Raw genomic sequence first — 26,647 nt, forward strand, 5'->3', positions numbered from 1 at the left:
TCTGCTTGCATTTGGGGAAAAATTACTCTAGACTTAAAGACTATTTAATATAGTAGCGTTTATTAGTGACCCCAGTAACTAATCCCTTAAGTGTCAAGTGTAGTCAGGCATGTCTGTCCCATGTTCCAGTGCAATAAATTTGAACTAATCAAGAAATTATCTTTAGTACAACCCTGAATTTCTTTGTTGTAAACTTGTAGGTGCGGGGAAAGGAGGCCTGGTATCAGTCAATGGTTGTTGTTTAGTTAACGAGTATATTCTAATGTGCCGATCATCATAGGCACTTTTTTAAGTATCAGGGTTCATCTTGCTTGTGTTTCTTTTACTGTAGGTGCTGTTATCATTAACAGACTAAAGAAATCAGTTCAAAATTATAGACATCATGTAAAACCAACTGAGAATGCAGATAATGGCCATCTATATCCCTTGTTCAGGTTTCAAGCTGTTAGGAAGAAGTTTGTCACTGAATTAAAGGAACTGCGACAAAAAGAACAGAGTCCTCATGTAGTACAAAGTATCATCAGTTTGATTATGGGAATGAAGTTTTTTCGAGTAAAGATGTATCCCGTGGAAGACTTTGAAGCATCGTTTCAGTTCATGCAGGTAAATTAACATTACAGAAAACCGAAATGAACATAATTTTAAGTCATGAAGCTACAATGGTGCTAGGTGTGTTGTCTCTCACTCTGCTTGTGCACCGTCCGTTATCCTTTTCTGTTTAGTTCGTAAGTTCTCAGAGGTATGAATCATTTGTTTCTCTGCAGTTCGTGAGTACCTAGCATAATGAGAACCCATTCTCGATTGTCTCAGCAATGTGGCAAACCTGTAATATATGAATTTATTCAAGACTAAATGAAAATGGGTAGCAATCAAATAATTTTCTTTCTTTATGAAAGCAGAGGGTTAAAGAAAAGTAGTTACTTGACATATCTTTTTTTTTTTTTAACAGCTGAGATGGCAAGAAACAATTTTGTTTAAAAAACACTTCAGTTATTTTCAGAGAGACTTAAAGTCTCTTTGTTTGCTTCTCTTGATTGTGGATTAAAAATTGTCCTAATGAATAACTCACCCATTTGGCAGTAACTGAAGTTATTGCATCTTGGTCATAAATTTTATTAAAGCTATTTAACAGCTATTGACATTGATCTCCATCCTGAAAAAACTAACATACACATAGGTGCTTTAGATTGTTTCCAGAGTTGTCAGTTTGGTATAGTGGAGTGTGCAAACCTGTGTACAGATTATTTATTTTGCTCTAAAATTTTCTTTGCATCAAAGTCATCTTGAAAATTAAAATGACTGTATAAAAATAAAATATTATTTTCTACTAATTTCAGTAGAGAGAAGCATTTATTTTTTTAAATTTAAGAGTAATCTGAGGAAGAATGTGCATTTTTATATTCTCGGATATTCTGAGTACTCTTTATATTCTCAGTACTTTTTATGTACTTTCTAAATAGCTATCTGATGTTACAAATGGTCTCCTTTCAATTTCCTTTTAATTGCTGGAGAAACAGGTTTTAAAGTTTCTAATGTCTTGTAAAGTTGATACTGTCAAGGAATGTAAGACTAACTTAAACACATAGCATGTTTTAAATTCAAACTGGCAATTAATGTGATACTGCTAGTGGCTTTTATGGCATAGTGACATTTGTCATCTTTTTTCTAAATATTTTTCTAATGCTTTCTTATTAAGGAATGTGCTCAATATTTCCTGGAAGTAAAAGATAAAGATATAAAACATGCACTTGCTGGTTTGTTTGTGGAAATTCTCATCCCTGTGGCTGCTGTAAGTATTTATTTCACCCCCGCCCCCGCTATTCCACTCTTTTTCAGTTAGGCTCTAATTGTTAAAATTGCTTCCATTAATCCTCACAATATTACATTTCTACAGATTCAAAAAGATATTAAGTAAATTACAAGTGCCTGCATAATCTTTTAAAGGGAAATGTGTCAGTGTGATTTGTGTATTAGCTAGTTTCCAATCTCTTTTCAGAACTTTTTGAAACTGTCTGTTTTCTAGACCCTTTCATCACCAGAGCACTATGTAATCTTATACTTGCACTAAAAATTTGACATTTCCTTGGTTTAATATTTTTGTCACTCAAGGGTCTCATTGACTTTTCTTTATTGACTGAAACCTGCTAAGTTCTTTCTAGGATAAACTGAGATATGTAACATTTTTACAGTCCGACAGGGGGAGTGCAAACCTCTGTGCAAGAAGGAAGAATGTAGGTTTTGGCTAATTAAATACAAATTGTTTGTAGAGGTGAGTGTCTACTCGGTGTAATACTTCAAGTGGAAGAGCAGTCAATCATCTCCCATATGTCTTTTCAGTCTGAAGCCAGAAATTCTACTCAGCATCCATGAACAAGGAAAAAATCTTGATATCATCACATGTTGGATGTACAGTACCTGTAATGCTGCTTGTGAGAATGCTTTTGGTCAGGACAGGTTCTCCCCCTTCATCCCAGGCCTCTTTGCTTGGTGGTATAAAGCTTGGGCAACGGGTCAACAAGAAGTTATGGCAGCTCAGTATACCTCAAGTTGACCATTTACCACAAGCTCAGAAAGTTTCATTGTAGTAAGATGGATACTTGCTGTGATTGTTGTCTAAAATGATAGTTATATTAGCAAATGCTAGGCCACAGTATGTTCATCACACTGTCCCGAAAAATGGCAGGTCGTGGCTCCATAGGGGCATATCTTGCTATATATGGAGAACTGGGATGTGTAGATCCCGTTTTGTAGAATGAGATGTACAAAGACTAGCACGTTGGTTGGAGATCCCATCTAAACAAACCTGTAGGAGAAGAAAGATAAATCTCCGAATTCTGTGTCCTCTTTCAAACAATCTGCCTTGCCCTGAGCTGCTGGGAAATGCTTCTGTCCCTTCCCTGGTCTCAGCCTTGTTTGTTTTGGTTTTTTTAAATAATTAGGAGATGGTCTTTCTTCTTAAGGCATGACCACAAAGAGGTGGTGTTGGTAGTAGCTGTTTATTGACTGAAGTCTTGATTTTACCTGGGCATACTTACACTCTTCTAGAGAAGAATTTCTTGTCCTGTTAAAAGTGAACACGTTAGTTGTTTTGAACTCTGTAGCTACTTAGCAGTTGGAGGCAGGGTGCATAGTGAAAGTACTTACGTAAACACAAATATTTAGTTTGCAAAATCATAATTTAAATATAGTAAAAATGCCACATACGATAATGAGGCAGAAGCAGCATTTGAGACTTAAGACTATCTGGTAGCAACCGTGGAGGCACACACACCGGCTGTGCAGAGTGCACGTGGTGTTTTGTGGATCGCTTCCTCCAACCATAGCCTGAATCAGCGCTTTAAAGTGTTGGTGAGGGAGGTTTGATCTTTCCTTCTGACTCGTTGAGTCTCTAATCGTTTCATACAAATGAAGCTTCTTAAATAGAAATGGAGAGCCTCATCCCAGATTGAGATGCGGTTGAGAGGGTTAGTCATTCTCTTGGAAGATGTGAGATGCAAGTCTGAATCTTTTTGAAGCAGTTGAAGGTACTGAATCTAGATTTTTCTGTATCTTGCTTAAGTGAGGAAGCTGTTGGGGTTCGGCACTGTGGCTTCTTTACTGTCGTTCTCGTGCTTAGTCATTTAGGCATTTTTAAGAATATGATCTGATTTGGACCCTGCAGGTATAAGAGATGACAGCATATCTTACAGCAGGGAAATTAAGGTTGATCTGTAAGCCCAAGATTATATCCCAAAGCAACGGTGTGGTGCTGGCAGCAACTGACTAATTTCTCATGTAGAGCTAACAGGGCACTGATCAACTTATAGTTTAAGAATAGCAAAAGATAAATAATTTGGCAATAGGTATAAAACATATTTAAAACATTTATTTTAATTTAAAACATAACTACTTTCTCAGTTCTTTCTTAGGAAAGAACGTAAAGAAAAGAGTTTATACAATAAACGAAAAAGAAAAAGAGTTTATACAATATTACGAAAAGAGTTTATACAATATTTTTTAATGCTGCCCCATCATGAATATTTTCTTAGCAAGGTGGACATGACATATCTTCTAATAACTTTGAATAACAAAAACTAATGAAAAAATACCTTATATTTAGAGGGAAATTATTAGTATAGAGGATGTCTTCCAGGAAACCCAAACCCCTCCCCAACACCCTACCCCCACCCACCTATTTGATAAATAAAGCAGAAACACAGTATAAAACAGTAGGCTGAGAATAATGTTTAAAAGGATCATCACAGGGATCCAGAGAGAAGTCATAGAATCACAGAATCTTTGGGTTGGAAGGGACCTTTAAAGGTCATCTAGTCCAACCCCCCTGCAGTGAGCAGAAACATCTTCAACTAGACCAGGTCTCTCAGAGCCTCGTTCCACCTGACCTTGAATGTTCTCCAGGGATGGGGCTTCTGCCACCTCTCTGGACAACCTGGTTTCAGTGTTTCACCACCCTCATTGTGAAAAATTTCTTTGTTATGTCTAGTCAAAATCTGTCCTCTTTTAGTTTAAAACCATTACCCCTTGTGCTATCACAACAGGCCCTGCTAAAAAGTCTGTCCCCATCTTTCCTATAAGCTCCCTGTAAGTAAGAGACTTGCAGACATTTTGGTAAAGAAGGTAGTTGCCTGGTTTGTGGAAGGAAGGCTGTTCTGTATGTGAGGACAGAGTGGGTAACAGTGGTGTAGGGCTCCATGTATCTGTCTCACTAATTCTGAAAGCTGAATAAAGGCAACTTACATAGTTGGTTGGCTGGTAATTCTGCGTATCATTTACTAAGTTTTTAGTTTTCAGAACTGAAGGACATAAAAGAAAAGGGGAGCATTAAAGAGGGGCACAGTGAAAAAGATGCGGGTATTATTTTTTTAAATATATGAAATTATGCTTATAAAGAGTTTCAGTGTAGTTTTGTTAGTGGTGGCAAAACCTTTTTCTTCTTTAAGTAGGGAATATGGGACACATTATTAAAACAGTGGGGTTTTTTTAATAGGTTTTTGGGTTTGTTTTGTTGGTTCTTTTTTTTTTTAACTGTATGATTGTAGTGTATGACATGATTTCTTAATGCTTCTATTTCTGATACACTGAAATACTTACCTAATGTGAGATTTAACTTTTTGAATGTTCTTGAATTCATGGACATGTTAATGTGTATTTAAATTGCCTTCTGTATGAACTTTTAAACATCTTTATGTGTGTATTTTTTTAATAGGCTGTTAAAAATGAAGTGAATGTGCCATGTTTGAAAAATTTCGTGGAGATGCTTTATCAGACTACCTTTGAATTGAGTTCAAGAAAGAAGCATTCGCTGGTATTTTAAAGAAATATTTCAACTTCTCCATTTTGCTCATCTTAGACTTTTAAGCTAGCTATATGAGGAAAAGCTAACAGCTGTATTAATTTAAATCTTCTCAGTTCAAGTATAATTAAATTCACACTGTGTATGTGTATTTGCTGTAATTTTGATTTGTTTCTTTGTGCAAGATACGTGCTCTGTTACCTCACTTGTGAGATTGTCTTGAAATCAATGCTTGGTTTTGATTACTTTAGTGGGTTTTAGCACAGAGTTGTTTAACGTAATGTCTGTTCTAAAAAGATCTTGCATTCAGGGAGTCTGTGTATTTGAATTATGATTAATTAAAAGATGGAAGTGTCAGATGATGTTTTCCAGCAAAATTAACAGCCTGTTAATAGCCCTGCTCTGCCTGTTTTTCCCTCTGCTCATACACTTTGTTTTTCTTTTTCCAATATTTTTTATTACCTCTTTCAGAAGTAAATATCTATGGGGCTTTTTTCCTCTAAGACTGCATCTTAGCTTTTCCCCTATAACTGCATCTTAGCAAGGATTTAAATCCCTTATTAATGCAGTATTTGGTAATTCTTGATGACCATGACAGCCATGTTTCAAGTTGATTCACTTCACTTTGCTGGAAATGGAGAGTTAGATTTTGCATTAAAACTACCATATTCAGTAAATGCAAGTGAATTTAGGCTTATTCTCACTTACATGTTAGGGATGAGCTTTACTTTCTGGTATTCTGAGCATATAAAGCATATGTCATTGTACATGGTTAATCTCCTTATGTAAGAATAGCAAAAGGTAGTTGATGTTAGTATTCACAATGTAATTTTATTTATGAAGTCAGAAACATTGTTCCATCAAGATTACAATTTACCTACTCATCCCTATTGTTTAATTTTGCTCTATAACAAGATAATCTGCAGTCAGATTTGGTATTAATCACTGTTATAGATTCTGTTAAAGTATGTGGTATTTAAACAAATCTTATGTTACTAAAGCAAAGCAAAGTCGTGCTAGTCTGCATATTCACAGACTTTATTAAATTGTGCTTCATTCCCTACAAGAAGTAGACCTTGAGTAGAAGTAACGTTTCTGACAACCTAAAGTCTGCCTCAGTTTTTACTGAGTTGATGATGTTTTTTCCTGAGTATTCTTCTTGGAGGCATCTCTCTCTCTCTCAGTATGTAGGACCCCATGAATTGAATCATGTTGTTGCAGGGAAGGAGCGAATATTGTGCGAAGGGTGAGATCCGCTCTCAGTCTTTGTTTGAGATCAGGCCTCGCTAGGGGATGAGCTTCACCATGGTCCCACTGCCCTGGTCGTTACACCATGAGCTCTTACAGCGCATAGGTTATACCCAGGGCACCGTGCCTGGCATCCATGTCCTAGTGCAGGGGAAAAACTGTGAGAGTGAGAGACAAGAACCAACCGTGTGTCTCACTCTCAATGTAGAAGACTTGTGAGGTCTGCAAAGAGCAATTTGATCAATTCTTTTTCCCCCCTACTCATAGGCTTTGTATCCATTGATCACCTGCCTGTTGTGTGTCAGTCAGAAACAATTTTTTTTAAATAACTGGCACGTTTTCCTGCAGAACTGTTTGTCACATCTAAAGGTAAGAATCCTTTTCAATTCAGGAACTATTGCAAATCGATAGCATTTATTCCAATATGTTCTTAGTATTCTCATTGCCAAATAAACAATGCATATTTGGCTGTTTAAAAGGACACTGTGAAAAATTTATTTTTAAAAATTAAATGTCTTAGGTCTCCATTAGTATTAAACTTAGTAATAAGTTTTTGTGATGCTATGTAATGCTGGAAATAGATGTGGCCCCCTTGGGGACTGTCAGTTTTATAGAATCAAATCTGCAGGATAAGTATCTGCTAATAAATGCTATTTATGTCAGAGAAAGTACAAACTGTAATGCTTCATGTGCAGATTAAATGTGAGAAAGTAAGTGGCTTGTCTACTCCTCTAAGTAGAATGTATAGTAAGTGCAAAATTTCTCTCTTGTTCACTTATTGAAGGAATAGAAAACTAATTGGGTGTCCAGAAAAGAGATTATATTTACAGCCTGTGATATATATTTTTCCAAATAAAAATTACAGTGTCCCTTTAACTCATGGCTTCAGTCGATAGCATTGTAAACATGAGTTGGTTGATAAAGAGATCAAGATACTTAGAAATTAGGGATTTGTTTTAGGACTTTCTTGTAGCATTAATTGTTGTACGTGTTCCTTCCTTAATTGTGATTAACACAGTTCATGATTTTGCCTAATGTATTGATTTTGGTAATTTTAATAAATTCTTTGATCCGCCTTCACAATATTCATTCTGGTTAGGTATGACTGACAATTCTGAAGCTTATTAATCAAATACCTAAACCAGCATGAAGTCAAAAGGAAACAGGTTTAGCTGCTTGCATTGTATTTTAAGGGTCATTTTATTTTCATGACATCTTTCACACTTTTCTGTTGCTTGTTGGGTTTTTGTATATTTTTCATCTAACATTGCAGTTCTTTTTGCAATATTTGCCTCTTTGTTTTGTTGTTTATTTTGCTTATGGAGGCTGCTTTTGCTTTTGTTTTTAAAGCTTTTAAAAAAATTCTTACAATCTAGGAGTTGCATTTTTCTGGCATAATGTCCATTGCTGATAATGGATGTATTAAAACTGTAAATGCCAGTGAGTTTAACTGGTAGTTGCTGAGCATGCATTTTAAATTTTACTTAGTTTTGTTAACCACTAACAGCTTAACACGTTTACTGTAAGGCTCTATTCAGCAGAAATTCTACATACGAATTTCTGCAATCAGAATTTGCTGTGTTATGATGCTGTGCCATCAATGAGTTAGAATATTTTATGGCTTGGTTTAGTTTGGCCCACCAAATACTATTGGTTTTTTAGGTGCCTACCTTCTTCAGAAACTTTGTTGAGTTTAATCTTGAAAAATACACCCCCATTGTCCTCATGTGTCTTATGAATTAATGTATTCCTTTGTTTCTGAAGCTAATTAAATGCATGCCCTCTGTAATAAGTAATCTCATTAATTTATAAATCTGAACTTCACAGCAGTTTAGTCTTCTAGACTTCCCCTTCCCCATTTTATTTCCTGATTTCCTAATGACTAAAATTATTTTACTTGCCGTTTCCTAAATATGTAAAATGCAATAAGGATTCTAAATCCACTGTCTCTCTTGTCTTTGTTATTTAACACAGTAATTTTGAGAGTTACTGGGAGATTCTTTACAGTACTGAAAAGGTTCATCTGCCCCTATTATATTAGTTAAAATTAACAAATTTACGATTGAAATAACACCACCACTTAGACTCTGTCGCAGGGATATTCCATGAAGAGTACAGGCCCATTAGCAAGTCGCCAAGAGGTAACGTAGCTCATGGATTCATGGCACTCACTTTATTCCCTGGTGCGAGCTCTTACCTAGCAATGAACACCATGGGGGCACACTTTGGTGACAGAAATAAGCAACGCTGGGTCAGTGTTGTAAAATGTTTTGCTTACTTTTTTGACTAGTATTTTGCATAGACTAATTGTAGCAGGTTTGTGAGAAAGCTGATAGATTCTTGGATGAAGCCGAGTTATTGTGCTATCCTTACCACCTCTTCTGGGGAGAGGAAGAAACCTTTAAGAAAGCTGCTGAAATGGGAGAGCAAAGTGTCTATCATTCTGCACCACTGTTGGGTGGAAAAGAATAATTTTTTTTCACAGTTTAACCTTAGTGTCTATTACCACAAAATCTTGAAAGTTGGAGGAACACTTTCTGCCAGTATAGCAAAACCTGTATTTCTACTGAATAGAGACCTTACTAGACAGCTGTCTGTTGTTTTTGTGCTTTTTTTTCATCTAACATGCATGTGCCTTCCATTCTCATGTTTGTTATGTTTTGCTGTCTCACATTGCTTTATTTAGATGCCATCTAACAACAGTATCAGAAAACAAATAGAAACACTGCAGGTGAGTTAATATGTTGTTATAACTCAGTGAAACGTTGCTTTGTCTCATGTAAATACTTCGTTTTGGTTTTTATGTTAATTGTTGTATTTTGTGCTTTCCTTTCTTTGTAGAATAGATGTTAGTACTCTTAAGAAGCAACAGGACTAAGAATAGCTAATGTTTCAAAGATTCCTTTACGCCCTGGCAAGAAAAAAGAAAGATCAGAAAATTATCTAATATCAGTTTTTCCTTGGGGGTGGAAATGTGGCTTTGTGAGATTGAGTATCAATAGCACAGCTGGTTTCCCTGAACAGCAGTGCATGTTTCCACTGGAAGTAAACTACCTATTTGGATGTATGTTTTTTTCTGTTAATTAATTTCAAAAAATGTCTTGCATGCAAGCAAACCTGAAAACATTTTCACAGTAAAAAAATGTGAAACTGATTTACTATAACAACTTGCAGTGCACTAACTTGAAAGACTTTTACACTGTTGGTTTTGCAGGTTTTAAAAAGTAGAAATTGTTTTAGTTCAGAACAGAATAAAAATTTTAACACCAGTGTTAAAAAGTAAGTCACTTCAGTAAGTGACTACATTTGACTAACATGGGAAAAAAGCTATTTTGTTTCTTGCCTTCATTGAGCTATGTTTTATTGATTCGTCTTAACGTGTCATGTAAGACCACTGTAGATTTGCTCATACTTTTTTGTTTTGTGACAGAGATACAGGTCTTGACAGCTTATTCCATAGTCTGCTGATAGAATTTATGTTAAAAGTTTAGGACTTTAAACAAAACTATGTTTGAAAAAACCCCAGAGAGAGTGCTTTAAAATCTGACAGGCATCAGCTAAAAAGGCTCAAATTCAGCCAGGTTAGTGAACTGTGTAGCCATATATACTGTATTCTAGTTGCAGTAATCTCAAAAAGGAAAGGAAATACTGACATATTGATACCAAGTATACAAGAAGTGTGCCATTAATTAGACCCAAAAAGCCGTTTTCTTCTAGAATATTTGTTTAGTCACTAGTTATAGGAAGAAATAAGGAAAATTTTCAGTGCTTAAGAAATTGCAAGTATTGCTGTATTTATTTTATAACCCTTTTTAAAAGGTGAATGCCTCCTTATACATTCTTTTTTACAAAGAAGCAAACTTTGTCATAACTAATCAGAAGTAGCTATATTGGATGACAAACCTCCTTATAGATGGAAAGTTGTTAACACATTGTAAAATATCTGCTACCTAAACCATATTTTTGATTAGATGATTGAAAGCCAATAGTAATTTTTTTGTTTTCTTTTGGACCTGTAAATTAAGCTCCACTTTGGGACGTCAGAAATAAGAAAATTGAAGCGTTACTCAGTTCTGGACACCGCATTTCAGATAGGCTTTGATAATGCGTGTACCAATGAATTCACTAGCCTGCTTTAAACATCAAGAACTCTTGGCATGTAGATCAAATATGATGAGTAATAATACCATGGGTTTTTGCTGTTTAAGTTAATTGAAATCAAAGCTATCACACTCTCACCCTCTCAGTACAATTATGAGTGTTTGCTTCTTCCTCACAGTAGCACTGCTGGTAGGTTAACTGGACAGCAGGACAGTTACCTGCCTGAACACTAATGAGGTACAGGTGTAACTTTACTGGTTAGATTTTGTCCAGATCACCTTCCCAAATTTACTCACTGCCTAGTTGCAGGTGTGCTCATTCAGAGGCGATGGCAGGAACACATTGCTGAGTGTGAAGGGAGGGTAGAACAGCATTATCACAGATGTAGATTGGATTACGTTATTCTCTCTAATATTCTGATAAACAGTCATGGATGTTATTTGTGTGTGAAGTTCCACTTTTACCTCTGTGATTTTGTGGTAGGCTTTTCGCCTTTCTTAAAGCAAGCTGCTGCCAAAACCAATAGTCCTGACCCACCCGTGTTAAAGCCATCCAAATTACTCTCCTTTGTGTAATTGATTGCACAGACATGGCCATGAAATTGTTTGGATCAATTTAGTGGTGTGAGTTGGACTTTCTTACTGCTAGAAGCAATGCAGTGGGAGCAGTGAGATTGTGGAGGAGGAGACCAAGACTGAGACTATCTCTTTTTGGACAGTATGGCCTTAGATCCACTTACACCCTTTGTGAAATTGCACTCCACTTGCCCTGGGAGGACAAAGTACTCTCCTGTTCTGACTCATTAGCTTGTGGCAGAGGTCACAAAATGTGAAATTATTTAGGTTCGAGTCATCGTATAGATATGTCTCGAAACAGAGAGGCTTCACTGGAGATGGGGAAGGTGTGGTTTTGGGGTTCTTTTGTTGTGTTCTTTTGTTGTTTTTGTTTGGGTTTTTTTTTTATACTTAGAGAATGCCTAAAAAGATGACAACTGGAAAGCATTTATTCTGTTCATAAACTCATACTTATGGCCAATTCCGAGAATCTTGTGGGACAGTTCAAGCTTATAAATACACCAAGAATCCCTAGTTGGAAAAGGGATTGCTGGAGTTGGTATGAAGAATGTCAGTTACTTTATATTTTACACAGTTTAAGAGGTAGGAGGAGCAAAGCTAAACTCCTGGTAGCAGCTTTAGGACAAAAAATAATTTTCATACAGTGCATAATTTCAGCTGAATTACGCCACAAGATTTTATATTAATTCAAGAAAAAGCTAGCTTAATTGTTAAAGTAAAAACCCATTGGAAGTGAGTAAACACTAATACAGTCCGCATGAAATGGCTAAGTTGGGTGAAGCCTGGAGCACACACCCGGTGAAGCATCCTTGTGTGCCTACCCTGTTTTGCATTCTTTTCTCCTGCACCTGTCTGCTGTCATAAGCTGAATGATGGACTTAGACTTTGTGCCTGATTCAAAGCAGCTACTCCAATGTTTTAGATAAAGTTTAAGTTAGTTTGTTCTAAAGTAGGTATTCGTTACCAATGGCTTTCTGAGAAAAGTTCTTAGAAGCAATAAACTCCTGGTGTTCATCTCAAGAGGAGTGTCTGCTTTTTAGTTACTTCTCTGCTCTTGGAGTGAAAGATGTGTAAAATAATCTGGAATTACTAGTTAAATATTCAGGTGGTATTGGCAATACAGGGTTGTTTTTATGAAAACATATTAAAACTTGTAGTTAGTATTAAACGCATCAGTTTTCATTGTTAAAAGATTTGAAAATATTCTCAAATGTCGAGAGTAATAATAGAATTTTCTGAGTGTCTCACAGGCCACAGTAACTGTATTTTTCATTTATTTTACAGAATAAAGATCCAAAAATGTCTCGAGTTGCACTGGAATCTTTGTATAGGTTATTGTGGGTTTATGTTATTAGAATAAAATGTGAAAGCAACACTGTAACTCAAAGGTAAGTTCATTATGCAAAGGATTTTAAACTGTTGATTGGTGGGGACTTTTTCACCCTAGTGCTATTACAAGAGATCTTGAAGCCAGCTCAGGGATAGTCTAGTCAGGTAAACAGGGGAAGAAAGACTTCATCCTAATAGAGAAAAACAAAAGAACATGATTAATCTGATGAGGAGAAGAAATAGAGCCTACAATTGTCTTTGTAGGGATATGCGGGGATAGAAGAGGGTAGAGAGATAAGAAGCAGGAAGTGTATTAAAGTTAAGAGGCACTAATGGTACCAGAACAAATAGGATATGATGTGGCCATCACGAAGTATGGGCTGTAAATGAAAATATTTTCTTTATAAATTAGCATCATGAGAATTTGGAATAGTCATTCAGATTTGCCCCTCCTCATGAGTATTACTAACTATTTTAAAGCAGGATCTTGGTCACTTTATAAATGAACCCGTGATCCTGTTGCCTGTGATAGTAGGTGATTCTACCTGTCATATGCTTCTGTATTATTTAGTAGTAACCCCCCCACTCTTCCAGATTTGAACTGTAACATCTATGCTATTATACAAAGTTACTTTTTAAAGGGTTTTTTTTTATTTCTTTTTGTTCTAAATTCTTGTAGCCGTCTCATGAGCATTGTATCAGCACTTTTTCCAAAAGGATCACGTAGTGTGGTCCCACGAGACACACCTCTGAATATATTTGTGAAGATTATTCAGTTCATTGCTCAGGTAAGAATACATCTAGGTAGAGCTATAAGAGCAGGATGAACGTTATTTTGAAGAAATGTAAATTTAAGGTTAGTTTTTAAAAATATTTTCACTAAATTAATGGTCATATCTTGAATAGAATTTCCTCAAATAGGTATAACAAATGAAATGACTCATTCTGTTTCTACCAGTGGCCAAATTATTTTAATTAAACTTCAAGAACTGTTGTGTATGAACGTTATGACGATTAATATTTACATTTGTATTGCACTGTGATGTGTGTATATATATGTAAAAACACACTAGCACAATTAGTATATGCCATTATAATATTTTTGTAAGGGACAAAGCATTTAAACAGTAATATCCACTTATATTTAGCCTGGAGACTAGGCTCTCTAATCAGAAAAAAAGTGCAATGCATCCAGTAGTGCGTAGTTAGTATTGCACTATGATTTATATTATTTTAGATGCTTCCGTTGTCTTAATACCAAAATGCAGGATAGGATCTCACAAGATAAACTCTCGTTCATCTATAACCTTATAGATTAGAGACATGTTTTCCTGTCTTAAGGTAGCTTGTCTGTGCTTCAGCTTCCAAAATGATCTGCTTCTGGTCGTACAGGGATGAGGCAGGCCACACAACCCTTCACCGTTTATATTTTTTTTTTTCTAGGGCTCCTCTTTTTATCACTAGTTTTTAGTTGTCTAAAACAGTCCAGCTCATTTGTAGAAATGTGTTTGATGTGAGCAGAATTGTCTGGGAATTTTTTCAGGAGAAATGGTTCAATCATATCAGGGGATGAACTCTGTTGAATTGTACTATATTTAAAAAAGAACATTAAGTCATAAGAATAAATAGGGAAAATGGGATATTTTAAATACCTTTTACTTTTAGTTTTTAAAACTTTTAAGACATGATACATAGACCTGTGAAAAAACAAGAAATTAAACTATGCATAATTAACAAAAAAAAAGATTATCTTATCAATCTATTTTCCTTTATAGGAACGCTTGGATTTCGCAATGAAAGAAATAATATTTGATCTTCTTAGTGTTGGAAAATCACCTAAAACCTTCACTATTAATCCAGAGGTAAAAAAAAGCTCATTACTTGCATGCAGCGAGAACAGGACATTGGGGTTTTTTTGGGGGGAAATGGGTTAAGTATTTTTGATCCAGGATGAAAGCAGATTAATGAATATCTGAAGGGGTGTTCTGCTAAAACTAAAGAATTAATTGTAGTCATGCACAATTGCTGTTTCATTTCCCGTGAGTAAGCTAGCAGCAGTACTACAGTTCAGACTCATTTCAGTAATAATTTCAGTAAGTATGTGTAAAATTTTGTTATAGTATAACTGTAAAGCCCTTTTTTCAGGGAAGCTGTACCTAGCTTTTATGGTTCAAGACCCAATCTAACAGATGAGATGTTTAAGCAATGTCTGTCTTCAGTGTGTCTTTCTCGAGATTCATATGAAGTGCTCTGTACTATAAAATATTTGGTCTATTCGCCTGTGTCAAGTCAGTTAACTGGAATCAGTGTTGTGAGGAGGCACTGAAAGCTTCAACTTTATTCTTGTTAGTTTCTTTTACCATATTATGTAACATTTAAATAATGCCTGCCGTACTGGAGCCATACTGCTGTCTGTTTAAAAGAGGGGAAAAATGCAATTTGTGTTTTGCCTCACCTGTGTTACTTCAATTTTATAATTTCTTTTGTTTTCTCTTTCCCTTTTCTTCCCTTTTTTGCTGTTGAAGAGGATGAATATCGGCCTCAGAGTCTTCCTTGTCATAGCAGATAGCTTGCAGCAGAAAGATGGTGAACCACCAATGCCAACAACAGGAGTTGTTCTTCCCTCAGGAAATACTTTGCGTGTGAAGAAAATTTTTCTTAATAAAACGTTGACAGATGAGGAAGCAAAAGTTATAGGTATGTTGTATTCTTTTGTAAGTTGGCATTCCAGTATGTGCATTTATGTTCTCAATTATTCCCAAGAGGTATATTTGTGTAACTTTATTTCTTTTAATTTTATTTCTTTTTAATAATATTTATTCTACTTTATTTTAATTGTTAGCAAGAATCTAATGATAGTCTGTTTTAAAGGAATTGCTTTGATTCTTTGGAGAGGGCTGCTAGGCAATATTGACCATCTGGTGTCAGGGATCAAATTATGGCTTTTTTTGAAGTGTTTTGCACTGCCAAATTAGCACAAAGAAGCCTGAGTGCAATTAGTGTGGTAAATAGCATGGCAATTTTTGTTCCATTGATATCGCTCTGGAAAATCCCGAATGTCCAACACCTGGAGTAAGACAATTTTAATTCCTGTACTCTGTTGATCTTCTGTGGATGAGGTAGTTGTCTCTAATAGACTGTCCCAACATGTAAAATTTAAACTAGAACCAAAATGCTTGGAATTGAGAAAACAGAAAAGCAACTAGTGGTTACTTCCTTGTTTGTGTTCTTTCTGAAAGAAGCTTCTACTTTCATATAATACCTCCTACTACTCCTTTAACATGCATTTCTTTTTACGCTTAAAAGTGTCTGTTTCATGTCATCTTTTGTACAAGAAGAAATTTGTCCTAAGCTGAATAAGTGGCAAATATTTTAATAAAAATGTGACAATTAAATGAGAACAAATGGAAGAGGTGATCAGAACTCTTTGGCTTTTCAGGAATGTCCATATACTACCCTCAAGTCAGAAAAGCGCTAGATAGCATTCTTAGGCATTTGGACAAAGAAGTTGGAAGGCCCATGTGCATGACTAGTGTGCAGATGTCCAATAAAGAACCTGAAGACATGATTACGTATGTACCAAATTAAAATATTTTTCACTGTCATGGTTAGATATTATTTTTATGCTGGCGTGTTGCAGATGCCATCATTAATGCATTACAATTGTTAGCTTTTTAACTTGACTATTAAATGAATGCTGATTTCATTAATGTGTGATAAAAATTTTTGTTAGCTCTTTAGTTTTGACGTGAAATTGAAGATATTTGTGGTGTACTTAAGTAGATTTTCTGTTGTTTTGTTGGTTATAAACTGGTTTTGTAGGGGTGAGAGAAAACCTAAGATAGATTTGTTCAGAACTTGTATTGCTGCTATCCCAAGACTGATTCCAGATGGCATGAGCAGGACTGACCTCATTGAATTGCTTGCAAGGTAAGGGAAATGAAATTCTACTCTTAGTGGATGTTAATTTTTAAGTGATGTGTGTATAAGAGTTTGGCAGTGCACTATGTAGTGTGAGTCCATTGCATACAGAATCCGTTCTTCCTCTTCCTGCCTACCCTCTGCAGTTGGTCAAGTGTTGCTGGCCAGAGCAGCAGGAGGTAAATTTATCCTGAAGATCTTGCACTTATTTTTAGAGAGAATTTTTTTGAAAAGTAGTAATTTATTTCTGTTGCTTTGTTTTTTGAACTTGTCTTATCTTTTTATTACTATCGTACTTTTTCCCCTTTTTTCTTTCCCCTTTTTTTTTTCTTCCTAATGCTAATACTGTAAATTATCATAAAGGCATTCTTGTTTGACATTACCAAAATGTGACAGGCACTTACTGAAAACTTTTTTTTCTTGTTCTCTACTAATCCTGCTTCCTTTTTCCATTTTTTTGATCCAACACTACCCATATTCTTCCATCTCTTATCTCAATTTAAATTGAATGTGCCTTATCAGTACTGATAAGTAGTTGAAACAACTGGACAGCCAGGTGTTTGCAGGTGGGTAAATTGAGCATTAAATGAGAATATGTAGTTGTGGTACATGCAGACAGTCTTTACATATTACTAGAGTGATAAATCTTCCTCTTAATTTTTTTTATTTTTAATACAAGAATGGTCTTGGTGCAGAAATACAGGATAACTTTTAGCTTTGAAATTATGAATTCATTTGCATATAATGTGTTGAGTTACATATATTAAAAAGTTGGTAATAATGTGAGAGAATAAGATTTTTCTAACGCTTTTTCTTCAGTGTCAAAAATCACATAAAAAACATGAGGTATTAAGTAAGAATACAGTATTGGATAAGTTTCTTCTACCATACTGGGCTGAGACATATTTTTAAGTATATATGCAAACTGGTTTTTTTGCAAGTTTTTTCTCATATCCAAAGTAATGCTGCTTTATCTGCAAAAATACTCTGCTCTTTTCAAATTTAATTTGAAGAAAATAACCTGTACATCACAGGGTACCTGCCTGCTGAGCTCTTAGGTGGTTGCTCAGATGCATGCAAAGATGTGCCTTTCTCTCTGACCATCTCTTGAAAATTATTTGTTTATACTAAGTTTTGTGAAGTGTTGCATTGTTTTGCTATAGTAATAGCACATTCTGTTAGTAGCCAGTGTCAGATGTATTCAGTGCAGAAAATGCATCCATGTGCAAGTATACGGCGTTGTATGGTAAAGAAGGAGGAGTTAACACCAAACTTTAATTTATAAAGGCTGGTTAAGAGTATGCCAATTTAGGGTGATGATACCGCTATTTTTTCTAAACAGGCTGACAATTCATATGGATGAAGAACTTCGTGCCTTGGCTTTCAATACTCTCCAAGCATTAATGCTTGATTTTCCAGATTGGCGGGAAGATGTTCTTTCAGGATTTGTATATTTTATTGTGCGTGAAGTGACTGACGTCCATCCAACGCTTCTTGACAATGCAGTAAAAATGTTAGTGCAGCTTATAAATCAGTGGAAACAAGCAGCCCAAATGCACAATAAAACCCAAGATTGTCAGGTATTTCTAAATAAGATCCTTTGATGTTAAATTGTGGTTTGAATCTACCTAGAATTTTACTAGTAGGCTTTATTGTTTTTGTTAAGTAATAAAAATTTAGCATAGTTCTTTTTCAGTGCTTGAAGATTTTTAGACCTATTATTTTAAATCGGCATTTTTGCCAAAAAATTACTTTTAAGTATTACCTAAACACTAATTCATGGCCACGTTTTTGCTTATATAAAAGTCATCATGTGTAACTGGAAATACATTAAGTGGTTAAACAGTAGAACTAGGAAAAAACACCTTTTTTTTTTTACTAGCAAACGGAAAGGGTTCAAATAATTTAATTTTATACAATTGTATATGTAAGAGTAGTAGTTACTTATTTTTACTTTTGCCCTCACTGCATTGTTCTTGTGAGAAAGTGAAATAAGAAAGACTTTCTTGTGATATTTGTTTGGACTGAAGTCAGAGAGATACTAAAAAACCAAAGCAGCTGATATTATGCCATTCTCATAATGCAAAATTTGACCAGTAGCCAAACAACATCTAAATACCTTATGATTAATTCTGGCTTTGCCAGTAATGGAATTACAGCTTGGTTGTGTTTACTTTTTTCTTAATTTGCTTAACTTCTGCAATCTTTTTCTTAGCGTGGTGTATCCAATGGGGCTGCCCATACCCTTCCTCTGGAGAGGACCCTTTATTCCAGTGTATTTCATGTGGTGGAAGGCTTTGCTTTGGTCATCCTTTGCAGCACAAGACCTGCCACCAGGAGATTAGCTGTCAGCGTTCTCAGAGAAATAAGGGCCTTGTTCACACTTTTAGAAATTTCTAAGGTAAGAGTTGATGACCCGTTTTTGTGACCCCTTTATGAAACTGCTTTTATCTTGACTTTCTTTGAGCTTTTTATGTTTTGTGTTTTTTCTTTTGTAGAGTGATGATGAGTTGGCTATAGATGTAATGGACAGACTAAGTGCTACCATCCTGGAGAGTTTCATACATCTCACTGGGGCTGATCAGGTAGGAGAGTTTTTATGTTAAGTTGGATGTAAGGCGAGGTAATTCTGCAAAATTCAGTCCCAGATAAATTGTATGTATTTTAAATGATAGTGTCACTATGTTCATGCTAGCTTTATCAGCAATTTATCCCTTAAAAACAAGCGAACAAACAAAAACACCAAACCAAACCCAACCAACCAAAACAACAAAAAAGGGTTTTTTTAAAAAACCTCAAAAAACTTGAGGAATGTTGTGAGGCTGACACCACCATTGTACGCTTTCTGATCAACAGTGTGTTTTTATGACCACCTTATACATTCAGACAGCTACATCTATATCTGTTTTTCTCATCTTCCTCATAGATTACAATTTCTTTGAAGCAAAGGCCACTGCCTTTTTCTGCAGTGATACAGTGTCTTAACAGTCAATGTGTCCTTTATCCATGATGAAAGCTATAATAACTATCAATGAGTAACAACTGAACTGCATATTTATATATTTTTCATTAACTCTTAAGTATCAAGGAAAAGCTCTTCTGATTTTAGGTTTAGGAAACAAGTTGGAATTCAGTAGAAAGGCTTTTAGAGCCCAGAATCTTTTGGAAAAATTAAGTCTTCATGAGTGAAAGGGCCTTTTTCTGTAATTTACTATTTCCTAATATCCTGTTCCTTCTCAAACAGCATGTTTATGTGACTGTCCACACTAGGAACTTCTGTAAAAAAACCATAAATTAAGTAATGTGTTTTATCTATTCCAAATGTGGTTTTGACACTGATGTTTTATTAGATATTTAACAATGAAAAGATTGTTACTTAATATACATGGATATTAAATATTGCCTTGTTCTCCTTTTTTATGCACACAGACTACTTTACTGTACTGTCCCAGTTCAATAGATTTACAAACTTTGGCTGACTGGAATTCCTCCCCAATCAGCCACCAGTTTGATGTGGTCAGTCCATCACATATATGGATATTTGCACATGTGACTCAAGGCCAAGATCCATGGATTATAAGCCTTTCCAGTTTTATGAAACAAGAAAATCTTCCAAAGCACTGCCCAACAGCTGTAAGCTATGCTTGGACATTTGCTTATACCAGACTCCAACTGCTGTCACCGCAAGTGGATATAAAGTAAGTAAATGCAATATATTATATAGAGTATTCTTTCAAGAGTTATCATCATTGTAATGTTGTTATGTTTCAGTGAGGTTACATATGAACTGTTAATATTTTCTGTGGGTTTAATTCAGCTTTATATAACAAAAAATTACAGCAGTTCTATCTGGAAAAATGTTATCTGTTGTAAAGATTAATTAATTCATGCCTTAGGTCATGTTGTCATTCAACAGATCGGGCTGTAAAAGCATATGCTGTTGATGTACAGATCTATGCTGAACAATGTATTCAAAGTTTACCATGTTAACAGTTTTGGAACAAGTGGCATGTATATAACTGAAAAATAAATTCAGTAGAAGAACAAAGTGAAACCTCGTTAGCTTTATTTACTATACTGAACTTTTCTCCCCACACACACCCTCCTTTTTTTTTTTTTTTTTTTTAATAGCAGCCCTATCAATGCAAAGAAAGTGAATACTACTACAAGCAGTGACTCCTATATTGGGCTCTGGAGAAACTACCTGATTCTTTGCTGCAGTGCAGCATCTTCTTCGAACTCCTCCACCTCCACAGGCTCTGTGAGATGTTCCCCTCCTGAGACGCTGGCGTCTACTCCTGACAGTGGTTATAGCATTGATTCAAGAGTAGGTTCTTCTAATGCTTGTTGTAAATAAGTCTACATGTTACTGGAATTAGAAACACCTGAGGCTTATAATAATCGTCGTGATTCTAAGAAACTGCTGTAATTTGTCTGAAAACATCTTTTAGTATACGTTTGTCTTTCATTTACATTTGTTCACTTTTTAGGATAGTGTTTCAGTTTGCTGCTCCCAATCCATGCTCTAGAGGCTTTTCTGCTTGTGTTTTTTAAGGCCAAATCTAATTGTGTCATGAAAACGTTAACCCAATCTCAAAGTCTTATCTAGTGGTAATGAGGAAATGTTTTGTTTACCATTAAGGTTTTTTTTTGCTATCAGTAGACTTCTGCAATTCTGAGCAAATAGCCTCTCACTTCAGTAACTGAAGCAGTGACCTATTCAGGCATGATATTATCTTGTTATATTTTTCACAACCACAGTCAGTTTTTTGTCTGCCTTGCTTCATATCACCTGCAGATTTAAAATTTTTTTTTGCTGCTGCTTTGCTTCTTTTTTTTCCTTCTCCTTTTTGGCTTCCTGTAGAAGGTACAGTAGAGGTGAAGATAATTCATAGACTATGCAGGAGAATTTTGGCAGAAGCAGCCTGTTCTGCTTTTTTGTTACCAAGATCCTTTCCCTAAATCTGCAAAACTGTAGACTGAAAGTTTTGTTCTCTTTGAGAGCCACAATGGCGTCTAAGGAGTTGGACACTGGAAGTCTGCTTCTGCTCCCTAAAAAGGAGAGATACACTAAACGTGCAAAGCATGTGTTTATCCTGTTGAGGCATTCATTGTCATCTGACAATAAAAATGCAATTTTACAAGTAGTAAATGGAGAAGTAGTTAATACTGCTTTACTATTTCAGAAAGTCTTTTTCCATGTCAAAGAAGAAAATTTTCATTTTTATCATTTTAAGTCACTCATCGGTGAATTACAGGAGATGTTTTAATGTCATACCACCTGATTGTTTGGTAACTACTTCATTCTGTTTTCTTAGATCATTGGCATTCCATCCCCTTCCTCCCTGTTTAAGCACATAGTTCCAATGATGCGCTCTGAGAGCATGGAAATTACAGAATCCCTTGTTCTGGGACTTGGCAGGACCAACCCAGGAGCTTTTAGGTAACTGTTGTGTTTCTTCTGTTTTTGTGTTAACTGATTACAAAGCTGGGGAATCAGAGCTCAGAAAAAAAGGTTTGCTTTTTTTTTTTCTTTTAAGAATTTAAAAAAAGCTGTGAAAACTGATTACCATTGTCTTTTCTAGCATTTAGTGGTGTGATAAAGATTGTTAGAGGTTGAAACAATTTTATGTAGAGGTCATGCCTGCATAAAGAAAAAGAAGTTAGTCAAAAGAATAAACAGCTGCCTTTTATTGATATTAAAGGCTGCCCTTGTATGAAAGAACAGGCTGTCTGGACTATTAACATTTGAAATGTTAAGTATAATCAAGTTTGTAAGAGTTACTAAACTCTTCTTATTCTTATTGCCAACAAATGTATGTTTCTGAGCTCTTTGTGTGTAGGAGTTATCATGTTAACTGTATTAAAAAGAGATTTTTGGATCAAGCTGAAAAAAATAGCAGTTACAACTCTTTTCTGACTAGTGCTGAAGCTTATTTGTGGAGCATCCTTCTCCCTTTTTTCTGAGTAACCTTCCTGTAACTTCATAACTAATACACCTTTCTCATACATTGTACCGATGACAAGTCCATGTGGATCAGTTTGGGCGCTGGTACATGTGATCTACTGCAGCAGAATTAAATCTGTGCCAAGTCACTTTCTCTGTCAATTTAATTTCATGCATCGAGTTCAACATACTTGGATTCAGCTCATAATCCAAAACTTTTGGTTACCCTATTGTGACAAGTCTTTGTATACGTTTTGAATTCCAAATGATCTATCTAGCCATCATGGCATTCCTACCTCAACTGCAATTAACTTTTCTTCAGATCCTAATGTACTGCACTGTCAATGTGTAATACAAATCCACTGAGGTGAAAAGGCAATGCCAGGAAACCCTGAGTTTCAAAATTCATCTCTATGCCACTGTCCTCAACTGACAACTGTCTCTTTATGGAGGATTGATGAAGAAGGAGAACATCAGAGAGGAAGAAAACTTCCTGCAAGGCCCGTGCTCAGTATCAGGTGTTCTCTGACAGCAGCCAACCTCTTATAATGGAGAGTTATGAAGTTGTACCAAGCTATAGCAACCAACTCTGCTTCTGCAGAAGAAACCAGGGATCGCTAACGTTCTTGGTTTTGAATGAGATGCTGCTTCTCTTCAGTCACTTGTGTCCCATATTATGGCAGATGAGGAGCCAAAGATATATTTGAAATCATAATGCCAAGTCCTCAGTTGCAGTAATCTGTTATACTCCTTTGATAATCTTCAGGTTTTTTTAATACCTTATCTGACTTTACTCTCCTACCATGAGTAAAGCAAGACTTTATCCTGTGACCCTGAAGATCTACTTGAGTTTTAAACAAGTAAAATCATAATTGGTCTCTACTAGTCTAGAAAATGCTTTCAGAAAGGATTTCACCAGAAATCCTTGTTTTCTAAATTAGAAACAATACATTTAGAAAACTTAAAATATATCTGATTCTCATCAGTCATCTGGTTTCTTTATTCTGAATTTTATATTTTGTTTCTGATGACCAGCATTTTTCCTCTGTCTAATGTGTGTACTCGTACCAGATGCTAACTGTAGACCACCCTTCACCATTGCAGCTCTGCATAATGTTAACAAATATTAAAGTAAAACCAATATGTTTTTACCTTAGTATTTTGTCTGCCTAGATCCATACTACTGATCTCCTTCTCCCTTACCTGCCCCCTTTTTGGAGAGTCTGAGTTTGGCAGAAGGTACTGAGTAGAAATAAAGACTGTAGAGCTTCAGAACAAATAGGGAATGTAACTGCAGCGTCACAGCACGTTGCTTTTCAGTTTTCATAGAGACAGTCTGACTTCTGTCAGCATAGCATTATTGGCCTTAAAGAAACAATCCTATTAACAACTAAATGCATCATGACAACTGAAAGAGCATTGTATGATAAGCTGCCAACATCTTTTTTTTTTTTCTTTTCTAGTAGTATCTATTTGCACTATAAGGCTTTGTTAAACCCTGAATATGAAAATAAATGAAAATCATCTGCGGTAGAAAGATGTCATAATACTTGGTGAATGCAAATTTAGTGGTAATTATTGAGACTTCCATTTGGTAGTCTGTCTTTAAATAAGGAAAATATCTTTCTAGGAAACATCTCTTTTAAATGCTGATTTATTTCAGAAAGCTACAGGTAAAGAAGAAAAACCTGAGGGTGTTTTAACTTGTAACACTAGTTGCTCTGAAGCATCTTTCAGTTCAGATGTTAATTTAATGGTTGTTTTTATCCTTTTAATTCTTTTATTTTAATTCAGGGAACTAATAGAAGAATTACATCCTATAATTAAGGAAGCACTTGAAAGAAGGCCAGAGGTAATTAGATGTTTTCCACTGTATTCAGTACAGAGTTTTAACTATCTTCTCAGAAATGCTAGTAAAGAAATGTTAGTTCTTTAATTTCTGCACTAAAAACTGTCAGTATACCAGATAAAAAGGTGAGATGTTACTTTTTTTAATGATTGTGAGGTATTTACATTAGAAGAGCTTTGTGTTTGTTTTGAGCTCTGTATTGTTTCCTGCATCAAAGAAGTTTTGTTTCAGATGATGAAAAAAAAAAATCACTGTAACCTTTTCCACATTCTTTTATTTCCTTTCACCTAAGCATAGTTTTACATAGTTGTTACTTTGTTGTATCATCAGTAACATGCCCACAATTAATTGTACCTAAGATACAGACACACTCAATTGATTTCTACTGTCTCAAACACAAACTCAGAGATGATTACTCAGTATTTTTTGTGGTAACTGTCATATTCTTATTTGTAATGAATTTGTAATTAAAGTCAGATGACGGAAAGGAACATCACTTCTGTTTCAAAATGTTACTTGGCTGTAGTGTGTTTTTTCAGTCTTGTATGCAAATATGTAGAAAGATTGGCATTTCTGCTTAATTGATTTATATGTTGCACTTTGTGACAGGAGACTGATAAAACCCATTTTAGTAACTCGTCTTACAAGGTTAGCACCCCTGGTAATTGATGCCAGTTGTAGTACAGATATAATAATGCTTTTGTATGCCACACTGGTTTTATACTTAGTTTTTGTGTTTCCTCTGTTGAATAGAACATGAAACGGCGCAGGCGTCGAGATATTTTACGAGTACAACTAGTACGAATATTTGAACTGTTGGCAGATGCTGGTGTCATTAGTCACAGGTAGGGGCAGCGCTGATGAGATGTTGTTTATGCTTCTGAATTAAGTCACTAGTATTCTTATGACCCAGTATAAAAAGAATGCAAAATTCTTCAGTGAGTTTTAGTATACCACTAAATAAATAGACATGATTCTATCAAACTTGGAATTTTGCTGGCTTTCTAATCCCTCCTTCCCCCATGCTCTTTGTCACTATGATCTGTATTTTATTTAAAACGCTACTATCCCCTGGGACATTGCTTTGAGCAGGCAGTGTGTCATGTTTCTTCTTGTTTGTTTGTGCTCAAACATCGCACCAGTTACACAAATCAGAAAACGCAAGTTACAGCTATTTTGTGATCAGTCTGGAATTCTTGCTCACCTGGAGTTTTGATGCTAGTCTGCATGTCCTATGCAGCGAAGGCTACTACTCATTAATACTGGACCTTTTTCTTTCTGAGGGAAGCAGAATGTTAACGGGGTTGGTTTTTTCCTCTCAATTTACCCTACTTGTGTAGGGACACTTTGAAGGAAGACTTACAATTCTGTCATATGTTGTACAAGTCTGTTGTGCTTTAACCCAGCAGGTAGCTAAAACGACCACAAAGCCATTCACTCATCCCCACCCAGCAGGGTGGGGCAGAGAATCAGAAAAAAGGTGGAACTTGTGGGTTGGGATAAAGACAGTTTAATAGGACAGAAAAAAACCCCCAAGAATAACAATAAAATAATATACAAAACAAGTGATGCACAGCTCACCACCCTCTGACCGATGCCCAGTACGTTCCCAAGCTGCAGCGCCTCCCTGGCCAACTCCCCCAGTTTATATACTGGCCATGAGGTTATATGGTGTGGAACATCCTTTGGCCAGTTTGGGTCAGCTGTCCTGGCTGTGTCCCCTCCCAGCTATCCCGCGCACCCCCAGCCTTCTCGCTGGCAGGCCAGAGCATGGGAAGCTGAAAAATTCTTGACTGCTTAGCAACAACTAAAAGCATCAGTAATAAAACATTTTCATCCCAAATCCAAAACACAGCACTATACCAGCTATCAGGGAGAAAAGTAACTCTACCCTAGCCAAAACCAGGACAAAGTCTCTTAGAAATTTTTTCTATGCAGGTGGAATTGTGTAAGAGCAAGTAAGCTAGGAGATGGTTAGGCTAATGTCCTCCCACTGTTAGACATTTGTCAACCTTAGCAATATAATGAATGTGAAATTCTCAATCTTTAAGCAAGCTACTACAGTAACGTTTCAGAATGTTGCCTCAAGCATTGCTGAAATGCCTTTCTTCCTTTCGACACGCTGATTTTTCGGCAGCTGTTAAAATCGTACTCTCCTTTCTTATCTTTTAAGGTACTTACTGGTGGTTAGTTACCGTATGTAAAACACCTCCTAACCACAGTCTGCACTCTGGAATTTTGTCAGCCTTTCTGTCTGAGACCAGTCTGACTCTGGTGGAAGCTAGCAAGCTTTTAAGGCCTACTATAAGCCTCCTCATCTTGCCTTTGGTGTGCAAGGCATGGTTTTTTTTGTCTTCAGTACAAATGTGCAATGATGGTGGAGG

General features: G+C 35.8%; 1 protein-coding gene across 1 annotated transcript in view; it reads left to right on the forward strand.

Moving 5' to 3' along the window:
* Positions 1–26,647, forward strand: part of FRYL (FRY like transcription coactivator) — a 99,025-nt gene that overhangs the window by 17,035 nt on the left and 55,343 nt on the right. The window contains exons 7-24 of the mRNA XM_081999457.1: positions 435–603; positions 1,697–1,789; positions 5,207–5,305; positions 6,809–6,910; positions 12,502–12,605; positions 13,226–13,334; positions 14,322–14,408; positions 15,072–15,243; positions 15,986–16,118; positions 16,369–16,476; positions 17,810–18,047; positions 18,683–18,868; positions 18,966–19,052; positions 19,897–20,165; positions 20,599–20,794; positions 21,786–21,910; positions 24,209–24,266; positions 25,017–25,108. Coding sequence (XP_081855583.1) covers positions 435–603; positions 1,697–1,789; positions 5,207–5,305; positions 6,809–6,910; positions 12,502–12,605; positions 13,226–13,334; positions 14,322–14,408; positions 15,072–15,243; positions 15,986–16,118; positions 16,369–16,476; positions 17,810–18,047; positions 18,683–18,868; positions 18,966–19,052; positions 19,897–20,165; positions 20,599–20,794; positions 21,786–21,910; positions 24,209–24,266; positions 25,017–25,108 — 2,427 coding nt within the window. The remainder of the gene's footprint in view (positions 1–434; positions 604–1,696; positions 1,790–5,206; positions 5,306–6,808; positions 6,911–12,501; positions 12,606–13,225; positions 13,335–14,321; positions 14,409–15,071; positions 15,244–15,985; positions 16,119–16,368; positions 16,477–17,809; positions 18,048–18,682; positions 18,869–18,965; positions 19,053–19,896; positions 20,166–20,598; positions 20,795–21,785; positions 21,911–24,208; positions 24,267–25,016; positions 25,109–26,647) is intronic.

This window comes from Phaethon aethereus, assembly GCF_964289735.1.
Source record: "Phaethon aethereus genome assembly, chromosome: 4".
Taxonomy (NCBI): domain Eukaryota; kingdom Metazoa; phylum Chordata; class Aves; order Phaethontiformes; family Phaethontidae; genus Phaethon; species Phaethon aethereus.